This window comes from Trifolium pratense, linkage group LG1, assembly GCF_020283565.1.
Source record: "Trifolium pratense cultivar HEN17-A07 linkage group LG1, ARS_RC_1.1, whole genome shotgun sequence".
Lineage (NCBI taxonomy): Eukaryota > Viridiplantae > Streptophyta > Magnoliopsida > Fabales > Fabaceae > Trifolium > Trifolium pratense.
This window is the reverse complement of record NC_060059.1, coordinates 52111593-52138412: the sequence shown is the minus strand read 5'-3', so window position 1 is coordinate 52138412 and position 26820 is coordinate 52111593. Positions and strand designations below refer to the sequence as shown.

General features: G+C 32.8%; 2 protein-coding genes across 2 annotated transcripts; one reads left to right on the top strand and one right to left on the bottom strand.

Moving 5' to 3' along the window:
• The first annotated feature begins 1980 nt into the window (after nt 1-1980).
• LOC123909201 (putative RNA polymerase II subunit B1 CTD phosphatase RPAP2 homolog) lies at nt 1981-8908 on the top strand. The gene is made up of 7 exons (XM_045959995.1): nt 1981-2291; nt 4515-5120; nt 5355-6143; nt 6228-6421; nt 6530-6793; nt 7714-7872; nt 8591-8908. Exons 2-7 carry the CDS (start codon nt 4532-4534, stop codon nt 8693-8695), a joined length of 2100 nt encoding a protein of 699 aa, XP_045815951.1. The 5' UTR covers nt 1981-2291; nt 4515-4531; the 3' UTR covers nt 8696-8908.
• A 536-nt stretch (nt 8909-9444) lies between these two features.
• LOC123909195 (protein WVD2-like 4) lies at nt 9445-13973 on the bottom strand. The gene is made up of 9 exons (XM_045959985.1): nt 13380-13973; nt 12276-12471; nt 11491-11835; nt 11343-11401; nt 10914-10991; nt 10698-10776; nt 10543-10614; nt 10324-10431; nt 9445-10122 (listed from the first exon to the last, which is right to left on the bottom strand). Exons 2-9 carry the CDS (start codon nt 12465-12467, stop codon nt 9646-9648), a joined length of 1410 nt encoding a protein of 469 aa, XP_045815941.1. The 5' UTR covers nt 12468-12471; nt 13380-13973; the 3' UTR covers nt 9445-9645.
• Between the last annotated feature and the right edge of the window lie 12847 nt (nt 13974-26820).

Genomic DNA, 26820 nt, shown 5'->3' with positions numbered 1-26820 from the left:
CTAGTAACTATGATAGAAATAATGGTACTAAATGTGGATGCCCACTAGGCCTAAAATAAATAGAGTCAACTAAAATAATGGTACTAATTTGTGAATCACTTTTAAAACCACATACTCTCATCCTTTGTTGTTTGTCATTCAAATTTCTTCAAGTAATGCAACTGCTTCACTAATCTCCAATTTGCTTATGAAAACTAGCTGAAGTAATTGAAAGACATTGAAATCTAAATTCAAATTTCACAATATTAAACATACAAATATAACGGACATAACAATCATAAACTAGTTTATTAACAAACATACCATGATAACAATAACTTGGTATAACATCTAAATCCTAATATCGATCTTAAAATCAAATTTCAAACCATCAACTAACAAAACAACTGAAAATAACAAAATCATTTCTCAAACTGCAAATTGAATTCACTATTAATTAACAATGATCCATGAAGCTGCCAAACACTCAAAACAAACATAAACAAAAAAATATATAAACATAAAACAGAGTTAATCTCAAATCTCAAGTCAGGTGACATAGCACATCGTCATAACCAGGGGTGATTCACTAGAAACGACAGTTAAATAGAAACATTAAATCTAACGACGACTAAAAAAACAATGGGAGTATGAACTAAGAAGACATTCAGGGGTGATTCATTTCACTCTCCACCGCTGTCGTCCCTTAAGTCGAATAAAATGTAAGCCACGCCATCTATTTATTCAATGAATACAATGTTGATAATAATATGTGTTTCGAACTGGACTAAAAGTTCAATACTCTTAAGATTTAAGGCGCAAAATAATATAAGGGCATAAAAAATAATTTGTCTTGTGAATATTTCAAAAATATTTACTTGTTTAAGTATATTAGTTCATTGTCATTTGTGTGAAATAATTATGTTTTTTATAAAGGAATCAATTTTTAATAAACAATTTTGTCTATTGAAAAATAAAAAGATAAAAAATTAACTAAATCTATAATTGTAGGGACGGAGCTAGTAGGGGATGTAACATCCTAGAAGACATTACGCATTGTCGACTGACCCTACAAACCAACACGAGTCTTTTCAGCGTATCTTGTCCTCACTCGCACGTTTTCCGGGAAACTTCCCAGAAGGTCACCCATCCAAAGACTACTCCAAATCAAGCACGCTTAACTGTAGAGTTCTTATCGAATGAGCTACCGAAAAAAAGATACATCTTGTTTTCCCCGAGTTGATGGAGACCAACCCAAATCATGGCTCTCCACAATGATCATTACCAACCCATTGAGGAACAAAAAATTCTGAATAATTCAAATGATAAAGAAAATCTAACAACACATTAACATCAGAAGAATAATTAAGATCAGGTTTAGTTTGACAAAATAAATAAGAATCATACGACATTTGCAGCCTTAAACCTAGGAATTGGACCCATGAACATATTATAATTTAAGGCAAGTGTTTGAAGTTGCATCTTTACCAATGAAAAAAAGTTAAATTTTCAACCGACGGAATTGTTCTATTGAATTTGTTTTTGCATAACCAAACTTGTCTAAAAATGTCATTGAAGCGGTGACATCAATGAACCTTTGATCCCTTACCTTGTTGACATCAAGGTGTCAAACTTAAAAATATGACACCTCCAATAATTTTTTACTAGATAATCGTCTTAAAAAATTGATCGCTGGATTGAAATATATTATAACATAGATTATGTCTATAAAATGTGACATTAATCAAAAATTATTTGATAGGTAAATGTGATACATCAAAATTAACTCATTTTTTGAAAGTTCATAATACGTTAATTTCGATATATCTCATTAAAGTATCAAATCATTTATGATTAATGTAAGGATTTAATGATTTATTTATGATTAATGTAAGGATTTTTTATTTTTTTTTGGTACATAATTAATGTAAGGATTTTACCAGAGAATATCAAATGAAAGTTGGGCCAATATATAGAGATTAAAAATATCAAATGAATATGTTTTTTTTTTTTTTTCTTCAAGTAACCTGATGGATAAAAATGCGTGAATAAATAAAGTGTTCCGAATTTAGTCCTTTTTAATTTTCCAGCTGTGACTAATATTATCTTCCGTCCTCTTCCTTCCGATTACCTCCCTCCGTCATTTTCCGCCTTCTTCCGCAAACCATAGCCGCATCGGACTCTGTCATTCTGTCCTCTTCACTACAGACTCTTTTCTTCAATTCTTAATCCCTAATCCAATATTGCTTTTCTTCGTCGATCAGCTATAACAACAATTACTCAATTCAACTCAAATCCCACACCCTAAACAGGTATCAAAATGCCTTTCAATTTTGCCCTATCTTCACTTCGATTCCATTTGTGTTTCGTTAAACGTTTCATGTGATTAAACCTGCTTATAGTTATGCATTTCAGTTCTAGTTTTGTGATTCAGTAACTTCTCTTCATACTTCACTTAAATTATGATTGTTTAAACATTTTTCGTTATTATTTAAAGTTCAGATTGTTGTAATAGAAAGTAGTAGGTACACATATTCCTTACAAAGAAGAAATAAATGGCTTTTACATAATGCTTACATTGGGAGAAATAACTTATGAACTTCCTTCAAAAAAAAAAACTGATGAACTATAAAGCACAGACACACGTCACGACACCGGCACATATGATTAGATTGAATTCTGTCATCTTTTTTAAAATATTATCCGTGTTGACGTGTCCGTGTCCAGTGTCTGTGTGCTTCGTAACTTATGAGTATGAATTGAGGGGTCTACAAAAATGTTGTTAAGTATTGTAATCCAAACAAAAGACTTCACTTTAGATTAGGTTTCCTTCAGTTCAACTACTAATTGTGATCTTACAGCCGAGTAATATTGTTTGTATTATTCGATAGTTGTAAATTACAACTTGTAAGTTATTTTCTTCTTTTACTCGTACATATATTCATATAACAAGGAAGGGGATTCATCGTCTGTCTGGATTTAACTTCAATACCGGTTGTGTTGGTTCTTTCTTTTACTCATACATATTTATGTGTCTGCGTTTGTTAGAGAATTTGGTTTTGGAGACATTAAATGTTCGGCACTTTTTCTCTAAATACTTTTTAATACAATATAGGTGTGCCGCGGTAATGGTAATAGATAACATGAGGGCAATTGAGCAAAGCTCCAATTTTTTTTTTTGTTGCATGAACATTCTACATTCTTGGAATGATTATAATTTCAATTTAGAATTTAAAATGAACTTCAATTTTTCTCTAAATACTTCTTAATACAATATAGGTGTGCCGCGGTATCAAATGGTAATAGATAACATGAGGGCAATTGGGCAGAGCTCAAATTTTTTTTGTTACAGGAACGAATGATTATAATTTCAATTTAGAATTTAAAATGAACTTCTATTTTTTATATTAACAGTCATAAGTTTATTTGCGGACTGGAAAAAACCTTTTGTTTAATCAATATAAAATTAACTTGTACAAATTTTCATCTATTGCCTTTTCTGGTCTACACTTTGCCCATATCTCTGGCCCTCTTACATAAACTCATAAAATACCATTAGATATGCTTGCACAGTTGCACTATATGTTCATTGCATTTTTAAAACTATACATGACAGATCAGTATTAGGAATCTAGAGGTCCTATTGCAGTCATGGTATATTATAGGCTCAATCTGCAGTAAATATTTTGTGTTAACCCTCCAGTAAGTCAGTCAATCTTTGACAAGATTTTACACTATTGTGTCATGATGTCAGTGATTTAAATGCGTGAGAAACTTCTATTTCATTTTGCATCATGTATAGTTTAATTTTGTTTTTTTTTAGTTAAATGTGTGGTTTAATTTTAATATTATCTTATAATGTAATGTTCAATTCCTTGCTAGTTGAGTATAAAGTGACAGGCTTTTCCTTGTGAGTTTTGATTGTATGCTGATATTAATAATAATTATGTAAATATTTTTTTTTTAAAACTATTATTAGTTTTATATTTCTTTTATGAAAATAGTAGAAGTGGGTTACTCTTCCCTGGGGTGGGCTGATTCCATAGAATGGGTTAGGTCTGCTTATTTAAAATTTAATACGGTTTTGAAAAAATATGAGGTCTGTTGGCTTGTTTCAGTCCACATGGCTGTGTCCATGTAGGCTGTTTTGGCCCTAACCAACGTGAGCCAGGGCTTTGTGGGGTGAACTAAATTGACAGTTCTCTATTTCTTCTTTCTACTATAATAGCATTTACTCTATTCAATTGGAATATCCAAGCCACTGTTGTTGTTGGTATTTTGTTTGAGATGAGTGAGGGTTATTGGGGAATACAGTTGATCTTTAATTGTTGTTACAATTTTTGTAATTTTACTTTTATTTCTCATTAATCAACATCAATATAATGATTAATTCTTTTCTTCCCTTTTATGTTGCTTACAATTGGATGAGTGCTTTAACAGAATTACTTACCTTGATCCATGTCTTGTGATGTAGTTCTAAGTTCTTGGAATTAACAACTTATTATGGTGTTCTTTGTGTCTGATGCAATTTCTAGATACTTGCTTGCTTCTGATGGAAAAGAACCAGCCGATTTTTGTCAAAGATGCTGTTTTGAAATTGCAATTGGCCCTCCTTGATGGCATCGAAAGTGAAGACAAGCTGTTTGCAGCTGGATCTTTGATATCTAGGAGTGATTACGAAGATGTTGTAACTGAAAGGTCCATTACAAATGTGTGTGGTTATCCATTATGCCACAATGCTTTGCCAGCTGATCGCCCTCGGAAGGGTAGATATCGGATTTCATTGAAGGAGCACAAGGTGTATGACCTGCACGAAACTTACATGTTTTGTTCTTCTGGTTGTGTGGTTAACAGCAAAGCTTTTGCTGGGAGCTTGCAAGAAAAGAGGTGCTCAGTTTTAGATCCAGAGAAACTGAACAATGTTCTTAGTTTGTTTGGGAATTTGAATCTGGAACCAACGGAAAATTTTGGAAAGGATGGAAAATTAGGTTTTTCCGGCTTGGAAATCCTGGATAAAACTGAAACAGGCAATGGGGAGGTGTCTTTGGAGCAGTGGGTTGGACCATCAAATGCAATTGAGGGTTATGTACCAAAAAAAAGAGACAACAGTTCTAAGGGTTCTCAGAAAAAAACTAAAAAAGGTGAGAATTTTATGGAGTCTTATGTAATTGTTGGAAACCCTGGATAATCAGATAGCCTTATTGCCATTTTTTGCTTAAGAGTATCTGTTTATTGTATTATATTCATTGTTTGGCTTATGGGTGATTATTATGATATAATAACTGTAAAGTTGAGACCTAAATCTGAGAAATGGAATAGTTTAGATACTAATTCTTATCCTTTTCCACTTTCCAACTGTTGATTGTGCATCACAGGGTCCAAAGCTAGTCGTGGGAAGTTGGATGATGGCAAAAGTTTACTTAGCAGTGAGTTCGATTTCACGAGTACAATAATTATGCAAGATGAGTATAGTGTTTCAAAAGTACCATCAGGGCAAACAGACAAAACTGCTGATCATCAAATTAAACCAACAGTCACATTGGAGCAGCCAAAAAGGGTTGGCAATAAAGTCGTCAGGAAAGATGACGATATACAAGATCTGTCTACATCTTTTAACAGTTGTCTTAATTTAAGCACCTCAAAAAACAAGAAGGAAATAACCAAATCATGTAAAGATGGTCTCAAACCCTCTCTTGATCCTTCTGTTGGAAAGAAAGTTGTCCATTCCATAACCAGTTCGGAACGACAATGTGATGTAGAACAGAATGACTCCGAAAGGAAATCATTACAACTCAAAGGGGAAACAAGTATTGTTGCTACTAACGATGATGCTTCCACTTCCAATTTAGATCATGCCAATGTTGAAGAGAAAATTCATATGGATAAAACAATTGGACTGAAATCTTCTCTTAAATCTAATGGTAAAAAGAAACTCAGTCGCTCTGTTACTTGGGCTGATGAGAAAACAAACAGTTCTGGGAGTAAAGATCTTTGTGCAGTGAAAGAATTTGGAAACATTAAAAAGGTATCTGGTGTGGCAGATAATATAGATGCCGCTGATGATGAAGATATGTTACGTTGTGCGTTAGCAGAAGCTTGTGCAATTGCATTGAGCCAAGCATCGGAGGCAGTTGCATCTGGAGACTCAGATGCCAATGATGCTGGTAATTGATGTTTCTTTAGAGGATTTTCTATTTGAATATAAATTATTTCTAATTATTTTTTGTCTACTAATGCATCTTGTGCAGTTTCTGAAGCTGGAATCACTATATTGCCACATCTTCCCGATGCTGTTGAGGAAGATATTGTGGACGATGATGACATTCTAGAAGCAAATTCAGTTACTCTGAAATGGCCAAGGAAACCTGGAGTTTCTGAATTTGATTTGTTTGACTCTGAAGACTCATGGTTTGATGCTCCACCAGAAGGTTTTAGTATGACTGTAAGTCTCTATTAATATATTTTTTTTAAAAGCATACAAAGCTGTACAAGTTTTCATGGTATACTCAAATACATAATTCCATTTTTTTTATTCCAAACTTTCTTTCAGTTGTCACCTTTTGCTACTATGTGGAATGCCTTCTTTTCATGGATAACATCATCTTCTTTGGCATATATATATGGGAGGGATGTAAGTTTTCATGGAGAATTTCTATCAGTTAATGGAAGAGAATATCCTAGCAAAATTGTTTTGACAGATGGTCGGTCATCTGAAATAAAACAAACATTAGCCGGCTGTCTTGCTCGAGCTCTACCTGCAGTTGTTGCTGAGCTCAGGCTGCCAATACCAATATCTACATTAGAGCAAGCGATGGTAAGATTTTTAAGTTATCTATTTATTATAGTTTGTGTTGAAATAATGATTATTTTAAATTAAGTCATTTAATATTTATTATTTTAAAATAAGTCATTTAATATTTATTACAATTGTAGGGTAGGCCTAATGCATATTACACTGTATTGATTAAGTCTTCTCTATTAAGTTTGTGACCCCCTCCCAAAAAAATGCAGATCCACACATACACACAAAATAAGGAAATCAACAAAACTGGAAAATGAAAAAATAACTTCATTTAATCACAAATGTTAATTGTATATGCATTAGGAAATCAACCATTTCTTTTTGTATGCCGTTCAATTTAGGTAGGATACCTGCAATAATTGCAAGATACCACCAAGTTGCAATTGTCTTAGCACCTAACCTAATAGCGCACACACTTTGCTGAAAGCAAACACTGAAATGATTTCTCCACGTTTCATCAATTTGGCATGTGAATGGGAACTAATTTAGATTGATAGTTTGAATAGTTTTTTAGTTTTAAAATAATTCTATGGAAAGATGAAATATAGAAATTCACCTTAGAAATTTGCGAATGAAGAGTAATCACGGCACTATGTTAGCGAGTTGTGGGTTTTTGGCTCTGTAAAGGCGAGATAAGGCTGGTTACTATTGACCCATATCACAGGGTCAACCATTTCTTAGTTCCTTATACTTGCTTCATGGTAGGAGCTTTACAAACCAGGCTGTCTGTTCCTTTGCAGTTTGGTTCCAAAATTTAATTTGCCTTATTTTTCAAAATTCAGAAATTTGTGAAAGTTCATGGGTTTAAGACTGTCTGTCAGAGTTAGGTTTAACTTATTCTATTCTCATTTCAGTACTGCAAAAAGCTTTTGAATATATCCATTACTTGTTTATATGTGGGTGGATGGGTTATGTACACGACTTTCTGTTAGGTATGCTTGCTGGAGACAATGTCATTTGTGGATGCACTACCAGGATTCAGAATGAAACAATGGCAAGTGGTTGTTCTCTTGTTTGTAGATGCATTGTCCGTCTGTAGAATACCTGTTCTTATCTCATACATGACAGATAGGAGGGACTTGTTTCTCAAGGTGAGACCATTTGTTTTTTTTTTTTTGGGTACAATCTGAGACTGTTTGTTTATGCTGGTTTATTATTTTACATGCATTACTATGACATGAAATTAGGAATCTGATTGATGCGCATGAAGCATTTCGTAATGATATCAGGTTGCATAGATATCCTGACGAAAACACTTGATCCTTATTATTTCATTTGCTAGTATTTTCGTTACTTTTTATCTGTGTTTCCTTCACCTCTGTTTATTGATTCTAAATGTGAACATAACAAATTGAACCCCACATAACTTAGATTTTTTTTTTTTACTCTCTAATTTGGTTTATCTCATGTGGTTCTCCTCCCATGGCTTTAGACTCGATATTATTTTCCAAAACTAATGCTATGTAGCTTTTTAGTTGAAACGAGGTTGACCACAAGCTGCACACACAAATTTCCGTACTCAAAAAATTGCTCATGCATGTGACTTATTTTATAAAAAACCCACCTTCCCCATCTCCGTATTTCTTGACCATGCACATACAATCATTTTTTTTTGTTGGAAATGATGTTCAGCATATAATAAAGTGAACGAGCTATTTGATGGCTTGCAAAATTTCGTATATGACAAATATAGAGATTAATCATATCTTATAATTTTTAAAGTTTGTCTTATCGTATTTCAAGTCTTGTGATAATTTCGCTCAACGTTGATTTGTTAACCATTTTTCTGGTGTTGGTTTGGTGAAGCAGGTTCTAAGTGGTTCACAAATAGGTATGGAAGAGTATGACCTTTTGAAGGATTTCATTGTACCACTTGGACGAGCACCTCATTTCTCTTCTCAAAGTGGAGCTTGACAACATAGAATTTTCCATCATAATTGGCCAAATGCTTAACTAAATCAAATACATATGTGACTTTTAATCATGAACACAATGTTACCTTCTTTTCTTTTTTTCAAAATTACCTTCCAAGCATTGGAGTGTCAGGTAAATATGTTCGTTGACATCAAACATCCAATGACAATTAAACCATGGTCCCTAGCAACAGAGGAACCAATTTTTTTTCTATACGATACTCTGATGCTAGTTTGCGTGAGTGAATAAACGCAAAATTGATATTCAAATGGACAATATTTCGAGTTATTGTCTTCTAAAGAAATGTCATTTTGTATAATTCTATGGTTTGCAGTTTCTATAATATTTTGAAGCCTATTTTGAATATATTTTTCACATAGCATTCGACACGCAAACATAACGGAGTGGAAAAGGTTTATGTTGTGAAATAAATTACAACTATCTTCTCTACCAATTAAATGGAAAAACTTGCAAAAATCAATCTATATTCAAGCAGTCTTATGTTTAGGGAGAAAATGGCAAGTCCCTGATGACAATGATTATCTGTCTTTTTGTCGATTTGCGAGGGATTGAAACTTTTAGAAATTGCAGTCAGGTAATGGTTACATTGAATACTGCATACACAATAACATATGGCTTATCTTCACAAATAACTTGGAAGAGAACCATATTCCACATTTCCTAGTGAGAAGCTACAAAGGGCAATGGTAATAAGTGTTTCTTCAATAAGAGGGAAAAACACCAAAAACTTTCTTAATCACAAATTAACAAGGCTTTCTTACTATTCATTACAAACAATAATAATTTTAATACAAGAAACAATTATCTTCATTGCAATACATGTTTCTGATGACACATGAAGCAACCTCTATATGCACAATAATAATGAAATAAACTGGTAATAAGGAATCATGAGTTTACATAATTACTCTCCACCCTGATACACCAATCTACACTCCAACAGTAACTTCATAGGATACAATTTCTGGTATTTCTGGTGTGGATTCAATTAAAACCAGTTCACTGTTATGATCAAGATCATTTTGTGATTCTAGTTCCACCCCATTTTGATATTCAGAAATGTCAACAGGTGGATCTTTACATTCTTCAATGCTTTCTCTTATATCTGCATTTGCATCTTGGTTGATTATTATTGAGCCTTCATTTGCAGTAGACCTTGCAGAATCCAATTCTGTTTTTGTGACTGCAATTTCCTGAGATTGTATCTTAGCTTGAGTTTTTTTTATTGGTTTCTTTGAACTTACATCTTTATAACCCTTTGTCTTTGCCTTGGTTGAATCATTCTGCTGTTGCTTTTCATGTAGGATAGAACTAGACTTATCTTCGGAGTTGTTGTTGTTGTTGTTGTTCACAACAGATCCCTTGTTTCTTCCGAGCTTTGGTGATTTTGGGCGTGTTGTAGGTATCTAGTTAGTAGATAAAGTACATCAGAATGTATATTACATTGAATTGATATACAAAAAGCAAATCCTATAAAAGCAATTGCCGAGATCAGTTACAGATGATTTGGCGAAGGTGTAATGTGAACCGACTAACCTCAAGATAAAATAATGTGTTAAATTTGCGGATTTGTTAATGCAGGGAATTCATATTGCGAGCGGAGTTACCTTTTTCAGTTCAACTTTTGGAGGAGGTTCCTTATAGAAACTTGGCATTGGAGCTGCTTTGAATGTCATCTTCTTTCTTAATTTCTTGATCTCTGCCTCCTGGCTTTCCTGCCATAATTCAAAAGAAAAAATAAATGCAGAGAATAAGCTAAAAGTAGCTGATTAGCTATCAATGAAAACTCATGGAACAAAATATCTATCAGTTATTCGCATTGATACCTTCGATTTCTCTTGTAGATTGCTTTTCTCAGCTTCCTTTTCCTGAATTTTCTCTTCTAACTTTGAGAAGAACTGAATGCAAATGATAAAAAAAAGATTAATATCTATCATATATGCAATTGAATATCAATAAGCTTTAAGGATTGAATAAGAACCTCTTTTCTTTTTTCAGCTCGTTCTTCCAATCTAAACGAAAATCCAAAACCATTGCTTTTCCTACGAGGAGTAAGACTTCTGATAGCATGGAAACAAATTTTCATGAATATTATAGCTAAAGAAAAAGAAGAAAGAATGGCAATTCATTCATCAAAAAATGGCAATGCTACAAATGCATATCCTAATGAGTAATCTAAGAATATTATTAATCTTACGAGGTTGTAGAATGAACATCATCGTCTTCTTTATTCGGCTTTTCACTTTTTGCAGGGTTTGAATTCTGATCAATAGGTCTGCAATCATGTAGAAAACAAAAATGTGAACATTCTCTTAAAGATATATGAATTCTTGATTATAGTTTAGTCTACCTTAGACTATCACTAATATCATAACCAAGACAAACTGTAAAGAAGGTTTTAAATTGCGGTCGCAGAGGCTGCAATTGCGGGAAAATGCAAACAATGTGGCTGATTCGGCCGCAATTGCGGTCGCAGAGGCTGCAATTGCGGGAAAATGCAAACAATGTGGCTGATTCGGCCGCAATTGCGGTCGCAGAGGCTTAAAAATCCTTTATATTGCATACACAATTGCGGTTACTTACGAATCATAACTTAAGAACATCAAATTGGAAGTTTAGGACTTACAACGATGCCTCGGATGTATGGCTCTTAGCAACTGCATTCACATTGGAAGCCCTTCCAAGCTGGTAGATAATATAGAAGTTATGAACATGAAAACCAATAAAATGAAATGAAATGTAGCTTCTAAGTTACATAAAAATAATCTTGTTACCTCAGAATTTTTAAAGCTATTATTGGATTTTAAAGAAGTAATTTGTTTAGAATTTCCATGGTTTGTTTTTGCCTCCTTTGAGTTCACTTTTGAGTTTGTCAACTTTCTTGAATGAATAGTTGAAGACACAGCTTGAACATTCTTATTTTCTTTCTTCAGAAGAATTCCATCAGTGCTTTTCTTCATAGCATCGACACGAGCTATTTTCGATGGGAAAGTAAGGCTCTTGGAAAGGTTTTGTTGTCTTTGTGTTTGAGATGATGAAGTTGTTGCCTTCAAATTTGATTTATCTTTGGTAGCAGATTTAGTGTTCTTTGATGCAACGCCACTTTTGGAACCATGTTCCTAACATGAATTAAGAAGATTAATTATTTACTTTATGGTCCGTTCATATTGGCTTATTTGAGCTTATTCACTACTAAAAACATTTGTGAAACTGTTCGGAAGAATTCAAAACAACTTATGAACATGTCTATAAGCTGCTCTCAGCTTATTTCTATAAACTCTCATAATAGTTTATAAAAAATAGCTTATAGTATATTTATAAAATAAGTTTGACCTTATTTTTATCTTTCCTTATAAAAATATCTTATAAATAAAAGTGTATATAATAAACGCTTAAACTATAAGCGTTAAATAAGTTGTTTATCCAAATAATGTAAGCGATCATTAGTTGCTTATTAGAAGACAAGCAATTATAATACGAGTATGGATCCTCGACAGCAACTGCACGATCCAACCTATTGCCGAGCCGTTATTTAATTGTAATACATTGTGTATGGTACCTTGGCATGTTTGGAGATTTTACTAACTGCAGAATTGTTGCCATCAATTTCAACTATGGATTGAGATACTTCATTCTTGGGTTGAATTTCTGCATTTAAATTCTCTTCAATTTCTTTCTGTAAACTCTCCTTAGTTGTTTCTCCAATAACATGTTTCTCATCTTCCATAACAACACCATTTTCAGATTCCATTGTGCTATAAATAGTCACAAAAAATAGATGTTAGTTTAAACATAATAGTTGTAATAGATCAACAATTTGTTTTTTTCTTGTTTTTTCTTATGAGACAAACAACATAATCCAACAAGCATAAATAGAAAATCCAACAAAATATGCACAATTGTTCACAATTTTAGCCTCATATTTCTATCAAATGCTAACTACAATATTCCTTAAACGTATATGGTTTCGATCCACGCCATTGCTTTGTTGAGTCTTTTTATTTACGAAAGAGCTAGATTCTTAATACCAATAAATTGTATGACTAGACCGACGTGGTATGACACAAATGATAAATATCTGGGTTGGGTTGCTTAAGCATGTGATCAGAGACTCGGAGTTCAACCTCTTGATAGTGTATATGTAAAAACATTTGTCCAAATACATTGGTTCTTTTAATTGATTTCAGTAACATCGCGAGATCAGTCTCCAAAATTAACCCCAAAAAAATAATTTACAAGATGGGAATCATTGATCCATCTTAATGTGTATTCTCTTTAAAATTTTCATTTCTTGAAAACCACCATTTCTAGCCTCTTCAATATTCAAATAACAGAATTCAGTAGGACTTGAATTGTTTGACACAAATCTAGATTCAAAAAGTCTCAGATTTTGATGCTACATTTCTCATTAAAATTAAAAACAAAACAATAATGAAAGATATTAGAATTAGATCTTCATCTCCTGCAACAAACTCAACACAAAAAATAATTACATTTGAAAAAACTTTGAATTATATTGAAAACACACACAATTCAATAAAAAAGATTATACATAATTCAAATCAGCATCACAAAAATACAAAAAAAAAAAATGCATCTGGAAAACAAAACACATGAGAATTCAGAATTTCTAAATATCATAAATATTTCATAAAATGTGTACCTCTTAAACTTGGTTTGAGAGATTGAATTATGCTAAAGATTGAAAGTATAATATAGACAACAAAGTAGAATTATGATGATTGGTGGTTGTTTGGATTAGAAACAATAGAAGAAGTGATTTTTTTTTAAGTGCTTTTAGAGATATGTTGTTGTATGTGAAGTGTGATAGTTGAACTTGAAGATTAAAGCTAGAGTTGGTGATACAAAGGTTTTCTTTGCAAGAGTGATTTGTGGAAAGAAAGCTCAAGTGGAACTAAGCTAAGCTTTCAATGAATTGGAATTGGAATTGGAATAGATAGATAGATAGATTAATAGGAACTGTCACAATGACACTTCTACCACTCTCTCAAATATGTAGTTGTCCCCTGCAATAAATTTTAGTTTTAGCTACCATAGCATAGCATTGAGGTGAAAGTGAAACTATGAATTATAAGTACTCAAACATAGAAATAACACATGGACCTGATTGATTCTGACACGTCGATATTGGTAATAATTTTTTTAAAAATTTATATTAAAATGTAATTATTTGTATCGGTGTTGTGTCTGTTGTCGGACATAGAGACACATTCAATTGAAATGTTGTTGCTACATAGAGTGTGAAACCATGTGCTTGGATTCAAATGTTATAAAAATAATGTAGTTTGTTTTTTATTCTACATGTACAATGAATTGTTGGGTCCAATGATTAAATTGAATTTTTGAGAAAAATGAATGATTTGGACATATAACTATAACTTATATATTTCTTAGCAACATTGTGTATTTGCTTATGTTAAATTTTTATATTCGATCTAAATTAATTTTACAAAACGGCCAGACTTCATCTATAAAAAAAATACTTTTTTTTTTGTTTATAACCCTCAGGTTCCTGGAGGAAAGATGTCCTAATAATTCAGAGTTCAATCGCGAGGTAAGTAAAGCTAATTGTTCCACCCAGAAATCGAACCCGAATTATAAAAGAAATACTTTGTATAGTGAAAATATTGTCCCAGTTATAAATATATCTTCGAATCATCTCTCATATAATATAAAACTTTTGACACATATAGTATAAAACTTGTAACCATTTATAATATATATTTTTGAGCTTAAAGATTATGTGCTGATAGTATTAAAACTTGAAGAAAAAATATTATATAGTCGTTCAATAAAATTCCACCACATTATTTTTTGAAATATTTTAGAAAATAATATTATAAAGTGACTGCCGCCATGGTAGAAATATAACATTAACGTGTTTAGTTTAGTTTTTTTTCTTTCGAAAGGGTTAACGTGTTTAGTTAACAAGTCAACTATTCACTTTAAAAAGTTTAATTATTCAATGATGTAATTATATGATATGACTCCTCTAAAAATAAGAAAATGATTAGTATCAATGCCAGCAAAATTTGTTTATAAAAAGGAAAAGGAGGTTGGTAAAGTGTTTCTTTACATAAATAGAAAGAAACAGCCAAAATAGTTCATTTGTTTGCTAAAATATAATATTTTTAGATTTTGGCCAGAGACAAAGATAATTCACTAAATAATTTATAATTTGATTATGCTTTCTTAAGAGCGGTGGAGAGTGATTTGTCCATATATATGGGGGATCATTTTTGGCTGAACATATATAGCATATATTCATGATCTAAATATAAAATAATGATCTATGAAATTGAACTTTAATTAAAAACAATATTTTGTTCCGATGTTAAAGTAACTAAATATCGATTACATGCCAACATAGTGTAGCATAAATGAATATAGTTGAGTTGTTTTAACTATTTTAGTCAAGAGTTTGATTTATTGGTGTGTATATATAAAAACATTGATCAAGAGATTAATCTACACAATTGTATGTAGATCGTACCTTAATTTAAGAAACATTTTATTGATTTGTTATATATAATAAATGTCATTTGAGAAAAGGAATTGTTGATGAACGAAACATATAAATCATGAATCATGTTTGGCTTAAGAAAAACAAACTTTTACGTGTATGGAAAAAGTGACATACCTTTTGAAGAAAAAACTAGTTATAAAATAAAATCTCAAATATCTTTTACATATATAGAAGGCCATAAGAGTGTAAGGAGAGGAAAAAGTCAAAGAAGGAAACACAATATAACATAAGTCACTATCTGAAAATATGAGAAATTGAGAATACAAGAACAATAAGCGTGGGGGCCGGGTATATCATAACTCAAAACAAACACAGGCCATTAGACATATACAAGAGGTGTTTATTCATAACAAAAAAATCTTTTGTATAAGTAATATTCTAATTTCGGTTACAAACGTAAAATTTAAAGAACATATTTATTAGTTGTAAGGATGACTATTTTTTATGTTACTCATGTTTTTTATAATTTAAAAGAGTTATTTTTTTTGAATTTTATGCCGGACCTCTAAATTATAGAAACCGACCCTATTTTTTTGATCAATTAACTTATATGTTATAATTAGCTTACCAATTATCTACTTTTTTTTTTCAAATAAAGTCTTAGACTTAGATTATGCATAAGTTTTTTTTAGTAAGTTGTTCAATGACTAAAAATTCACCTTTTAAAACGAATAAGTGAGAGATCCTGAGTTCAAACTTTAATCCTACGTATAAAATATTAAAATATAAAATATAATATAATATTCATACCATTTTAACTAGATTCATAGGATGAGTGTGTTTGAGTTCTATATCGTTTCACTTCCCAAAAAAATGTTCGTTCATCTTAAAGGTGAATAAATGTATTCGAAGTTCGAATTTCGACTCTTATAAATATAGTATAATTTACTTATCAACTGAACTATAAGTTCACTGAAACAAATATGCATGAAATCAAGCTCACGGCCCATTTCGGAACCTAGATTCCGATTTTAAGCGATTTAACTTTTCGCACCCTCTGAAATGTTTCAGTCATCCACTGAAATGACCAAACTAACCCCCTTATTTTCTAGGATGCGAGCAATTATTTCGCATACTAAGTAGCGAGTTGCAATAAACACAGCAACTGCGCCCTCTTGATGGGAAAAATCATGTAAAAAAGAGTTCGTCTTCTAGAATGCGAACTAAAATGATGTTACCACGAGCTAAATTATTGTTGCATAAAATTGTCGAATTCTGATTTTTGTTTTGTGTTGAAATGATGTGGCACGACCATGGAACGTGATTGGTCGCATAGTAGGGCAAGCATGACATGTGCCTCAGCACCCGATGCCAACCATGCATGAGCTGTCGTTAAGTGGAAGATCAAACGGTTGGTAGTGATCTGAAACGTAAAGATCATCTCCTTCAATATAAGTCCAAAATCCAAATCATTATTCACGTTTTAATGGCCCCAACCAACATGAAAAAATGAAAGAAGAGAGAGAAAGAGAACAATAAGCACTCACTTTTCATCTTGCATATTGTCCTTCTTTAATTTAGGGACAAAATTTGGAAGGATCTTCCTATCTTTCAATCAATTGTTTGACTTTTGTTACTTTCTTCTATCTATGATATTAAATAATTGTCTTCCATTCAAACAATCTTATATCACACTTCCATTTTTCGGTTTTAAATACATTTCAATCACCAATTTTTTTCTCCAAATAACCTAATGACTAATTCCACATTTAAGATAAAAAAATGAGTTAATCGGTGTTTGAACTACGACCTTCAGCATATATAATGTAATGTGTTAAGCTTACAGAACTATTTTCAATCACCAAATCAAATTTAACCGATGGTAAAGTGATAATTGAATTCTTTAAATATATGATCATGAGATTGATTCATGATCAACGTATATAAAAAAATATTCATTCAAGGCAGGTTCAAGAGTCAAGCAACTCAAATAAGAGTATTAGGTCCCAAAATTTTGAGTTTAAAAAAAAACTCAAAAAAATTTCATTTGGTTATAAATATATATGACCGTTAAATTTTAAATATTTCTTTAGTTGAATTAATAAAGTTAAAGACTTCAAATATGCATCTTACACATAAGTCAACTCTTGACCTCAGTAATACTTAAATTTTAGGCAGAATTACACGGATAGTCCTTTATCTTATTTATTTGTAACATTTTAGTCCTCTATCTTTTTTTTGTAACATACAGGTCCTTTATCTATCAAAATATGCACACATTAGTCCTTTTGTCAATTTTTTCTATTAAAAAACACTAAAATAATACTTTTATTAATAATTTTAATTTTAAAATATATTTTAATTAAGGGGTTTTCTAACTTAGACCCTAGTTAGGTCTAAGTTAGCAAGGTGCACCTTTTCAATTGGACCAAAATACCATTCTTTTAATTTTTGAAAGAATAGAGCAACAGGGGCATTTCTGTAATTTTACATAAAAAAAAAATAATGACACGCGCCCCCACCTTCTTAAAAATTAATAGACGTGGATCCAGTGTCGCGCGCGTACGGAAGGACCATGGTTACAGACCGTTGATTTCCATCAGACAGCCAAGATGTGATCTCATTAAGGCTGTCTGATTGATCAGACAGCCCAGATCATCCTACCATCCTGTCTGCGCCACACTAGATTATAAGCTGGAGAGAGAAAATTTTACTTTTGAAAAAGGCAGCCACGTGTCAGCATATGACTGGGTCTGCCTGATTTTTTCCATTTTATGCTTTAAACTCGATTATTTCGTCGTAAATTAATTTTTTATTTTTTAATTTTTATACCAAAATTCATAATTTTTTTTTCTCTACAAATAGAGACTTGGTTTGTTTGATTTGGACACCGAAAAAAAAAACGCAATTTTTCACTACTTTAAACTCGATTATTTCGTCGTAAATTAATTTTTTTTTTTTATTTTTTATACCAAAATTCATAATTTTTTTTTTCCTACAAATAGAGATTTGGTTCGTTCGATTTGGACACCGAAAAAAAAAACGCAATTTTTCACTACCTTAATCTCATTTTATTGTTTACTAAATACGTTACGTGTGTGTTCTAAACTCAACCAACCCACTGAAACCATTATACCAGGAAAATAGTAGATAATATTCTGGAACTTTTGGTATATTTTATGAAATTTTTGGAGACCTGAAACTATTTTTAGTTAATTAAATGAGATAAAACGATAATTAAAAACTAATGTTTGCTTCTGAAACCATTTATCTGGTACAATGGTTTCAGAGAGTTGTAATCTGAAACCATTTTGCTGGTAGAATGGTTTCAGTAAGTTGATTATTAGTTATTTGCTTCTGAAACCATTTAGCTTGTAGAATGGTTGCACATAGTTGTATTCTGAAACCATTTTACTGGTAGAATGGTTTCAGTGAGTAATTTATTAATTGTGTTTGCTTCTGAAACCATTTATCTGGTACAATGGTTTCAGAGAGTTGTAATCTGAAACCATTTTGCTGGTAGAATGGTTTCAGTAAGTAGATTATTAGTTATTTGCTTCTGAAACCATTTACCTTGTAGAATGGTTGCACATAGTTGTATTCTGAAACCATTTTACTGGTAGAATGGTTTCAGTGAGTAATTATTTAATTGTGTTTGCTTCTGAAACCATTTATCTGGTAGAATGGTTTCAGAGAGTTGTAAACTGAAACCATTTTGCTGGTAAAATGGTTTCAGTAAGTTGATTATTAGTTATTTGATGAGATTAAGGTAGTGAAAAATTAAGTTTTTTGTTTCTGTGTCCAAATCAAACGAACCAAGTCTCTATTTGAAGAGAAAAAAAAATTATGAATTTTGGTATAAAAAATAAAAAATAAAAAATTAATTTACGACGAAATAATCGAGTTTAAAGTAGTGAAAAATTGTGTTTTTTTTCGGTGTCCAAATCAAACAAACCAAGTCTCTATTTGTAGAGAAAAAAAAATTATGAATTTTGGTATAAAAATTAAAAAATAAAAAATTAATTTACGACGAAATAATCGAGTTTAAAGTATAAAATGGAAAAAAATAGGCGAGCCACCAGGAAGTGACACGTGTCCCATGCAATGCAAAAAAATTTCTCACTCCCCCCGCGCGTGTGTTGCACGCGCCTGTTTTTTGTGGCTTACAGCTTGCCACGTGTCCAGGGGGTGGGAAAAGAAATGGGGGTGCGTGTGAAATAGAGGAAAATTACAGAAGTGCCCCTTTTGCTTTATTGTTTCAAAAATTAAAAAAATGGATATTTTTGTCCAACTCAAAAGGTGCACCTTGCTAATTTAGACCCAACTGGGTCTAAATTAGCAGCCCCCTTTAATTAAAAACCCAAAAATTCGTCATTAGCTCTTCATCTTCATCATCAACTTCATACAATCGCAGAAATTTATCTTCATTTTCATATATTCCCAACACACACACAAAAATTAACATAAACCCAAAAAAGAAAAAGAAAAAAAACATTCTGGAAACTTGGTTCCACTTGAAGATCTAAGTTAATAATATATATGATTGTAGTTTCCGGTTGCATATCTAACTTAACAATCATACAATGGTTTTGCTCGGAAACAATAATTTGAACTTTGAAGGATAGATGGAAATTTCCTAATTTCCTTTCACTATTAAGCCCTATTTCTTTCAATTGAATTTGGGGATTTTAAATTTTGATTTTAGAAGAAGATATGCAAGCAATTTGGATGAGCATTTTCTTTTTTAATTTAAGGAATAAGGATGAACATGAGGATGAAGATGATGAGGAAGAAGATGTTCATAAAATTTATGGCTTTATGCATTTCTGGGTTTTTAATTAAAATACATTTTTAAAATTAAAGTTATTAATAAAAGTACTATTTTAGTGTTTTTTAATAGAAAAAATTGACAAAAGGACTAATTTGTGCATATTTTGATAGATAAAGGACCTATATGTTACGAAAAAAAGATAAAGGACTAAAGTGTTACAAATAAATAAGGTAAAGGACTATCAGTGTAATTCTGCCTAAATTTTAATTTATTTTTTGTAAGGTCATAAGTAGTTTTTTTTTTTAATAAGGCCTCACAATATAAATTCTTTAGGTCTCTAACTATGTTGGACGAGCCCCTCACCCAATGAGTGAGTGGCTTGAAACCTTGATCCACAACCGCAACATTATGCTGCGGGAGAATCAAAACACATTTTATTTGTTAAATGACTTAGTGGTCAAAATTTTATTTCTTAAATGAGTAAGTGAGCCCTACATACTCTAGCGAGTTATGCTCATGAAAAATTCAAACACGTTGAAAGAGATGAACTCTTTAATATAATAGGTGGAGGGAAATAGGGATACCTGAACCCATTGGGAATACCCGAACTCCATTGAATATGAATTTGGGTTTCTAATTTTTATCACCGTTGTCATTTGGGACGGATATGAAGATATCCGAACTTTATGGGTTTGAGTTTCGAGAAGGTTAAAACTCATCTCCACCCATTTCATTGTCATGTTTTTTCTTTTAAACAAATCTTGTGTTAAAGACATTTTTTAATATAATTTTGTGGGTTTGTTTAAATAAAATAGGCTTTAATGCACTTTTGATCTCCCTATTTTGAAAACCTAAACTTTTGATCTCCTATTTTAAAAACCAACTTTTTGATCCCCCTATTTTAAAAAGGGTCTTGCTAACATGTGCCCTAAGGGCACATATTAAGAATCCAAAAGTAGAAATATTCTCTTAAATTTTGTGTAATTAATTTGTGAACATGTTTAAAAACTAAAGTAAATACATTAATTACGATAAAATTTTATCTTTTTTGAATCACTAACATGAACTTTTCCCTTTTAAAAAACCTGAACTTTTCAGCATAAGTGAGGGAAGTTAAGAGGCCTCTCATTATGACAAACTGAATTGGAGAAACAACTATAACTATAACTAATCAATCGTATTACATGTACTCTTATATTTATAACTAAATTATATTTCCTCCGTCTCAAAATATAAGAGAAAATTGGTTAAAGAAAGTTGGTGTATCTGGTTAAGAATTTGGACTAAATACATCAACTTTGACCAATTTGTTTATAAACTATTAATAACATCAACTTTTGTAACACTTTGGTCCTTATCTTACTTATTTATAAAAAATAAAGGACCAAAGTGTTACAAATAAAAGAAGATAAATGACTAAACCATTACAAAAAAAAAAAAAATGACATGTAGTGTAATTTTGCCTAAAATATAATTCCCCACAACTTTGCGGCCGCTTGGCCTACGCCTCTAATTTGTTTATAATAATTAACATCAATGAAAAACTATTCATGTGAATATATTTGCTATAGTTTGTACAAATTAATTTTTACTCAACTTACAAATTTAATAATTTTTCTAGTTTTTATTGATTTTTGAATAAAGTAATTACAGCACGGAGAAAAAAAGAAATGTGGAGGATAAGCAGCCAAGCTCATTCCCTTCACTTACAGGACTCAATACACTATAATCTTTCCTGACCATCAAGAATTTGGGGTTGGTTGCTGGAACGTCACGAGACAGGCCTCCATTTAGAAAGATGAAGGGTCCAAACACAAAAATAAAGTTAAGGCGTTAAAAATTCCCCATCACATTCGAGGGGACGAATCGATATCACAATGTGATACAACCTAATTTCTATTTAGTTCAAAAAAAACAGCGAAGTCCATCCGAACCATCCAATAAAGAATCTCGATTCCTCAAAAAATAATTAAAAAAACTATAATTAATAAAAAAAAGATATCAACAACATAGTATTCCCTTACTAGTGAATTACATTATTTTTATTCTAAACACATTATCCAGGATTCTGTGGACGGGACGTTACAGTCTAAAACAAGGCTGGCTGATCTGTGTTCAAAATCTCTACTAGTAGTAGTGTACATGTGTGTTTTGTTTTTCTTTATAATAATATAATTTTATTTTCATGCAGAGTGGTAGAAGGTCCCCCACTCAAACATCTATACATGGTTTGCATGTCTTAACAAGTATAAGTGGACCACATGATAATCAATTCCTCTATTCTATAGAGCACACATTCATGCATATACACAAATACTTATGCCCTTGATTGAGACTTATACAATGGAATGTCATACAATTTCAAAGACACGTATTAATTATATGTTTATATATATGTATAGTAGAGGCATATGGTACATTTTGAGAAAATTGTGGATAATTTTTTTGTTTCACCATCAGTTTAATCTGGTTCGGGAGTCAATTCTGAAATTAAGTGATTTCAGCCCTCTCCCGCTCGTAGTTGCGGGGAATTGTGTTGAATCTAAGCTTGATTCTAGTAGTTAATTCATATTGTGATGAGATTGCTTGGTGTGCAAGCAACTTAGAGAAAGTGTAACTAATTGCTTATGAAGCAAGTTAGTTAGTGAGTTTGTTAGAATAGCTAACTAGAGTCAGTTAGAGTTTGTTTTACCTAGGTTGTTAGAGTTTGTTAGGTGGTTATTAGTTGGTTAGGGCCTAAGAGAATCACCAATTCAATGTGGTGATCTAGTATAAAGTGTTTGGCTCATATTAGTGTGTGTAATCAACTCTTTTCCCCCTATGTGGATGAATAAAATTGATCTCTCTTTTCCCTAATAATCATCTTCTTCTTCAATCCTTCAATTACAACAACTTTTCTTCCTTTCCATTCATTCACCATTGTTGCAGCAGCAAGAACAGTAGATCCTGCATCTTGTGCTCATAGGCGAGGCCTAGAGACTGTGCAGCGCGCGCGTGTGTTCTTGCCTGCTTGATCAAGCCTGTGTGTGCTTGAGTGTTTTGTGATAAGTTTCCAGCTGCGCCAACATCTGGCATCAAGAGCCTGGTTCGTGCTTTAACCATGGCAACCTTTAACAATGGTCAATTCCCTGCGAATCTACCAGTTTTGGATGGAAAGAATTATAATAATTGGAGCAAGCAAATGAAGGTGCTATTCAATTATCAAGATGTGATGGAACAAGTGATTAGTGGTGTGGAACCACTCTCAGAAGGTGCAACAGAGGTTCAAAGAACACAACACAAAGAATTGAAGAAGAAAGACTACAAGGCATTGTTCATAATTCATCAAAGTGTAAGCCCTGATATCTTTGAAAAGGTTGGAGATTGTGAATCAGCTAAGCAAGCTTGGGATATCTTGGCTACAGCTTATGCTGGAGATCAGAAGGTGAAGAAAGTGAAGTTACAAACCCTAAGAAGCAAGTTTGCACAACTACAAATGGAAGAGAAAGAAACTGTAAGTGAATTCTTCACTAAAATTGCAAAATTAGTTAATGAAATGAAAGCATGTGGTGAAATTGTGTCTGGTACAATGAGAGTAGAAAATATATTGAGATCTTTAACTCCTAAGTTTGACTATGTGGTAGCTGCTATAGAAGAATCTAAGGATCTTGACAGTATCAAGGTTGAGGAACTGCAAGGATCTTTAGAAGCACATGAACAAATGATGAATCAGAGAAATTCTGATAAATCCAATGGTGAGATAGCATTACAAGTTCAGCAGGGCCATAAGAATAAGAAAGGAAAGGGAAAATGGCAAGGCAATAAGGGAAAAGATGGAAATGGAAAAGAGAATCAAGATACCAAAGGAGGTGGAAATCAGAAGAAACAGTTCAATGGTGGTAGAGGTGGTTACAATGGAGGTGGAAGAGGTGGAAGAGGTGGCAGAGGTGCAAGAGGAAAGTTTGACAAGAAACACATTCAATGCTATAATTGCCAAAATTATGGTCATTTTGCAGATGAATGTAGATTCAGAGAGGAATCAAGTGATGTTGAGGCCAAAATAGCTAGAAATGATGATGATGATGATGAGGGTTCAGTGATGCTTCTTGTAACTACAAAGGATGAAAATGACTTTCAAGAGAAATGGTATCTTGACACTGGATGTAAAACACACATGACAGGGAGGAAAGATTGGTTCACAAGCCTAAAGGCTACTCAGAATCACAATGTAAAATTTGCAGACAATAGCAGCCTTGCAGTACAAGCTATTGGTGATGTAACCATCAAAAGAAAGGATGGTAAGTGTTCAGTGATTTCTGGTGTATTGTACATACCAGGTATGAAGTGTAATCTACTCAGCATAGGCCAATTGCTAGAGAAAGATTATAGAATTGTAATGGAGAATAGGTTGCTGAAAGTGTACAACACTAAAGGTAACTTGATGTTAAAAACTGAAATGTCAAAGAATAGGACATTCAAGATTGAGCTCAATGTTCTGAATCACAAGTGCTTGATGACTGCATCAAGCAGAGATGAGTGGAGATGGCACTATAGAATGGGGCACTTGAATTTCAAGGACCTCAGCTTGTTGCAAAAATCAAAGATGGTGACAGGCTTGCCAAGCCTGCAAGTTCCTGAAGAAATTTGTGAAGAATGTGTACAATCAAAGCAGCACAGAGGGAGCTTCAGCAAATATGCAGCAAGTAGAACCACTAGTGTGCTTGAAGTGGTGTATTCAGATGTATGTGGACCAATGCAAGTGAGCTCAATTGGAGGTAACAGGTACTTTGTAAGTTTCATAGATGATTTTAGCAGAAAACTATGGACTTACTTGATAAGTAAGAAAAGTGATGTGTTTGAAACTTTTAAGAAATTTAAAGCTACAGTTGAGAGACAAAGTGTTAAGAGACTCAAAATCCTAAGAACAGATAGGGGTGGAGAGTATGTATCACATGAATTTGCAAAATTCTGTGACAATGAAGGCATTGTGCATGACATAGTCCCACCATATACTCCACAGCAAAATGGGACTGCTGAAAGAAAAAATAGAACAATAATGGATATGGTGAGGTGTATGTTGAAGGGAAAACATTTACCAAATGAGTTATGGGGTGAAGCAGTTTCTACTGCTACTTATACATTGAACAGGTGCCCTACAAAGAGATTGAAGGGTATCACACCAGAAGAATGTTGGTCAGGACACAAGCCAAATGTGAATCATATGAGAGTGTTTGGTTCACTAGCTTTCAGACACACACCAGATCAATTAAGAAAGAAGCTGGATGATAAATCAACAATGATGATATTGGTTGGTTATCACTCAACTGGAGGTTACAAACTCTATGATCCAATCAACAACAATGTGGTGATCAGTAGAGATGTGATAATTGATGAACTTACGGAATGGGACTCGAACACTAATGACAGAAAGAAGTCAACTAGTGTGATGATTGAAGAAGTTAGTGAAGAACAAGTAAATCAACTAGTGCTTGAGGTAAGAAGATCAAATAGGCCTAGAGTTCTACCAGCAAGATTACAAGAGTGTGAAATGAACTCAGATGGTCAAGTGAACAATGATGGTGAGTTGATCCATTTAGCATTCATGGCTGAATCTGAACCAATTGATGTGAATAGTGCTCTACAAAGTGAAAAGTGGAGATGTGCTATGAAAGAAGAATTGGATTCAATTGAAAGCAATCAAACATGGGAGTTGGTGGATCTTCCACAGAGAAAGAAGGCAATAGATGTAAAGTGGGTTTACAAGCTGAAAGTGAACTCAAAGGGTGAAATAACCAGATATAAAGCAAGACTAGTGGCAAAGGGATTTCTTCAAAAAGAAGGTATTGACTATGATGAAGTGTTTGCACCTGTTACTAGAATGGAAACAATTAGGTTAGTAACTGCTATTGCTAACCTAAATGATTGGCCAATGTATCAAATGGATGTGAAGTCAGCATTTCTGAATGGTCCTATAGAAGAGGAAGTGTATGTTGCCCAGCCACCTGGTTATGAAGTGAAAGGTCAAGAGCTTAAGATGTACAAGCTTAAGAAAGCACTCTATGGACTGAAACAAGCTCCAAGAGCCTGGAGCAAAAGGATTGACAAGTTCTTAAATGAAATAGGGTTTAAGAAATGTGTCACAGAACATGGAGTGTATGTAAAGAAAGATGCTGCAAAGGGAGTCATCATAATTTGTCTATATGTAGATGATTTGCTTATCACAGGGAGCAATGAATCTTATATTAGTGAGTTCAAGGGTGACTTGAAAGAAGAGTTTGAAATGACAGATTTAGGCCTCATGACATATTTTCTAGGCATTGAGTTTATGAGGAATGAACAAGGAATTTTAATGCACCAGACTAGATATGCATCAGAGATATTGAAGAAGTTTGAGATGGACAAATGCAATGTTGCATTGTCACCTGCTGAGCCAAGGTCACAGTTAACAAAATGTGCAGAAGAAGAGGATGTAGATCCTACATTCTATAGAAAGCTGATTGGTTCTCTGAGGTATTTGTGCAATACAAGGCCTGACTTGGCTTACAATGTAGGGATTGCTAGCAGGTTCATGGAAAGGCCTAAAGGTTCACACTTTATTGCAGTGAAAAGGATACTTAGATATGTGAAAGGGACCATAAACTATGGTATTATGTTCCCTGCAAGTGACAGAGACAAAGAATGCAAGTTAGTTGGCTACACAGATTCAAATTGGTGTGGTGATCATGAAGATAGAAAATCAACAGCTGGTTATATGTTTTTCTATGGTGGATCACCAATATCATGGTGTTCAAAGAAGGAAACTGTAGTGGCCCTATCCTCCTGTGAGGCAGAGTATATAGCAGCATCACTCAGCACATGTCAAGCCAT

Excerpts from the sequence above, each read along its gene's own strand:
- LOC123909201 (XM_045959995.1), top strand. The coding sequence starts at position 4,532 with ATGGAAAAGAACCAGCCGATTTTTGTCAAAGATGCTGTTTTGAAATTG. Across the intron at positions 6,144-6,227 it reads CTCAGATGCCAATGATGCTG|TTTCTGAAGCTGGAATCACT; the intron begins GTAATTGATGTT and ends CATCTTGTGCAG. Across the intron at positions 6,422-6,529 it reads CAGAAGGTTTTAGTATGACT|TTGTCACCTTTTGCTACTAT; the intron begins GTAAGTCTCTAT and ends ACTTTCTTTCAG.
- LOC123909195 (XM_045959985.1), bottom strand. The coding sequence starts at position 12,467 with ATGGAATCTGAAAATGGTGTTGTTATGGAAGATGAGAAACATGTTATT. Across the intron at positions 10,992-11,342 it reads CATACATCCGAGGCATCGTT|ACCTATTGATCAGAATTCAA; the intron begins GTAAGTCCTAAA and ends ACATGATTGCAG. Across the intron at positions 10,615-10,697 it reads GAGCTGAAAAAAGAAAAGAG|TTCTTCTCAAAGTTAGAAGA; the intron begins GTTCTTATTCAA and ends ATTTGCATTCAG.